The 3,213-nt window shown below is 43.3% G+C and overlaps 1 protein-coding gene across 1 annotated transcript; it reads left to right on the top strand.

The window, feature by feature from the left end:
• The first annotated feature begins 731 nt into the window (after nt 1-731).
• On the top strand, nt 732-1,256 carry LOC142628848 (uncharacterized). Its single transcript, XM_075802886.1, has one exon. It carries the CDS (start codon nt 732-734, stop codon nt 1,254-1,256), a length of 525 nt encoding a protein of 174 aa, XP_075659001.1.
• Nucleotides 1,257-3,213: the final 1,957 nt, after the last annotated feature.

The raw sequence follows: 3,213 nt of genomic DNA, 5'->3' as shown, positions 1-3,213 counted from the left end.
TTGGCAGCCTTCCATAATGGAGTCAACTCCAATTTATTCATTCATAAGCTTTACGAGCAAGAGCCACAAACCATGGCTGAACTCATCCATTCAGCCCAAAATTTCATGAATGCGGAGGATGCAATCATAGCCAAGAATAGGAAGAGAGCAGAACGTATGGAAGCAGATCTCCCGCGTCATCTTGAGCAGGGTCCTCATCCAAAGAAGGCTCAGGAGGTAGAGAAAAAAGACAGAGATAGCAAGAAGGCGAGTTCTTTAGTGAGGAATTAGCAATACACTCCCTTGAATACGCCACTTGAGCAAGTGCTTATGCAAATCAAGGATGACCCATCCTTGAAGTGGCCAGAGAAAATGAAAGGAGATCCTAACAAGTGCAATAGGAAGAAGTATTGCCGCTTCCATAGAGATCATGGGTATGACACGGACGAGTATTTCGATTTGACACAGCAAATAGAGAATTTCATCAAGCAAGGAAAGTTGGGGATTTTTCTTGGATGAGACCACAAGGATGAGAAATTGAAGGCAAAGGTGGAAGAGTTATTGTAGGGGGAACCTCAACAGATCAGTCATCTAAGTCAAGGAAGACGTACCTAAAGGTGGTGCAAAATGTCCAACTGTCTGGGCGATCTCCAAGGACGAGGGGAGCTGACGAGTAAGCCATTACGTTCACAGACGAGGATGCTGAAAGGGTTCACCACCCACATGACGACGCAATTGTCATTACCTTGTTCATGGCTGATTATACGACTAGAAGGGTGTTGGTAGACAATGGGAGTTCAGTGGACATCTTGTATTACCCCGCCTTCCAACAAATGAGGCTTGGGCAAGATCAGCTCCGTTCAGTAAACTTGCCCTTGGTAGGATTTGGAGGAATGAAAGTGCAACTCGTGGGTACCATTACATTACCTATGGTGGTCGGAGCGTACCCACAGCAAATAGCCAAAGAAGTAAATTTCCTTGTCGTTGACTGCTCATCGTCATACAATGCTATCATTGGAAGACTGACTTTAAATATTTGGAAGGCGGTAACATTTACCTACCATTTGTCTGTCAAGTTCCCAACTGAGTATGGAGAAGGTCAAGTGCAAGGAGACCAATTAGCAGCCAGAAAGTGCTATCTAGCCATGTTGGCTGTGGACAAGCATGTACAGACGATGAGCATAGATGAGAGAAGGATTACTGCGGAACCCACGGAAGTATTGGAAGATATTCCTTTGGACAAGAACAACCCCAAAAAGTTTACTAGGGTTGGGTGAGCATGGAAAAGAATATGAAGCTAGACCTGGTCCTGTTCTTAAAGAAGAGTCTTAATGTGTTCGCATGGAGTCACGAGGACATGCCAGGTATCAACCCAAGTGTCATTACCCATCATCTGAACGTGTATCCTTCCTCTAAGCCTATACATCAAAAGAAAAGAGTTTTTGCTCTTGAACGAGACAATGCCATTAAAGAGGAAGTCTAGGAGTTGACCACGACAAAGTTTATTCGAGAAGTTTATTATCCAGATTGGTTGACTAATGTGGTTATGGTCAAGAAGGCTAATGGCAAGTGGAGGATGTGTGTGGACTTCACAGATTTGAATAAAGTTTCAAATTAATAAATTACGGCTCGGTTGATTTTACTCTAACTTATTTAAGTGCGGAAACAAGAGTCAATGAAGCACAATCACCAATACTACTTTAGTGCATAAACACGAATAACAAACAATAAAAGTAAAGCACAAGAGTAAGGGAAGAGAGATGCAAACACAAGATAACACTCCGATGTGTTATCGAAGAGAAAACCGAAGAACTCGGCAAAAAACCTCTCTGTTGCCTTTCAAGCGGTAAATCGATCCACTAGACAATAAGTTGGGATACACGAATAGCAAGAGACCCTCCAAGCCTAATCTACCCAATGTACCTAAGCCCTCCAAGCTCCTACTCCAACAAGGCTTCTCGGAACCGTGTCTTGTTTAGCTTTCCGGATCCCGCAATACGCCCAATTGCTTCCACCAAGCCTCACCGGCTTCTTTTGGCAAATCTCCAAAGCTTCCCAAGCTCCAAAATACTCTCTACACTCTAAAAAGGTGTGGGTTGTGTTTGGGTACGAATCTCCTCTCAAGTTATGACAATGGGAGAGGGATGGAGAAAAGGCTAGGATGATTTCTCATTAAGGATTTGTAGCTCTCTCTCTAAAAGATGGGAGTGTGTGTTGTTGAAAAACTATCTAGGGTTTTTCTCTCTGAATGGCCTCTCATACTTTTGTGAGTAATGAGGGTATATATAGTATGGGTGAAGGGTAAGAAATTCACACTTAAAAATCCTCCAGGTAGAGAGTTTCGCAGGTATCTCACGGGAAAGCTTTACCCGCGAGACACTCACAAAATCCTCCAGGCTGGCACGACTCTTTAGCTTCTAGCATGTGCTTCTCACGTGCCCTTTTCTTGGGATACTCTTCTCGCGAGCCAATCGCGAAAATGCACTAATTCCTCATTTCAAGCTTGATTCTTCACCAACTTAATACTAAACCCAATACAATAAAATCCCACAAAATACAAGGAACAAATTAAAGCAAATACAACATTTTTTGTCATGGAATAAAGCCAACATAAAATATAGTTGTAAATCACAACTTTACAATTCTTTTTCTGAAGGTGATCAAGACGAGTGTCCTTTTCAATAATATCAGCTTGTAGCTCTTCGACGAAATTTCATAGCTCATTGGCTTCGTCCCTAGCCTTAGCTACTACTTCAACCCAGCCCTTGCAATCGTCGTTGACCTCCTTGATCCTCTTTTCAATCAAGATCCTTGTCTTGTCTAGCTCCGTGGCCTACCTAGACGCGGCGATGAACTTTGCCATTGCCTATACAAGTGATCAGAAATTTTTGTTAAAAAAAACAAAACGTATGTATGTGCTATAACAACAAGGACAAGGTAAAAAAAAAATTACTTACCTTGAAAAGATCGTGAACACCTGAGTGCTCAAATTCTCTCAAGGACATGTTATAGCACGCAGCCACGTCCTTGCCAGTCACGGCCTTCTCAAATCTCTCCCAAGCCAAATCCTCATTTTCAACAATGTTCATAGGGACCCGAGGAGGAGGCTGAGACGAGGTAGGCACGGTAGTCTTGGATGAGGGAACGTGAGCAGGCTCGAACAAGTCTACGTCCTAGATCTGAATGGACGGCTGCTGAGAGGTAGGGGGAGTAAGGAGACCAGGCGTGACAACC

The sequence above is a fragment of the Castanea sativa genome, chromosome 3 (genome assembly GCF_040712315.1).
Source record: "Castanea sativa cultivar Marrone di Chiusa Pesio chromosome 3, ASM4071231v1".
Taxonomy (NCBI): domain Eukaryota; kingdom Viridiplantae; phylum Streptophyta; class Magnoliopsida; order Fagales; family Fagaceae; genus Castanea; species Castanea sativa.
This window is presented reverse-complemented; position numbering and strand designations above follow the sequence as displayed.

What these genes read in the sequence shown, in the direction of transcription:
- LOC142628848 (XM_075802886.1), top strand. Translation starts at nt 732, where the DNA reads ATGGCTGATTATACGACTAGAAGGGTGTTGGTAGACAATGGGAGTTCA.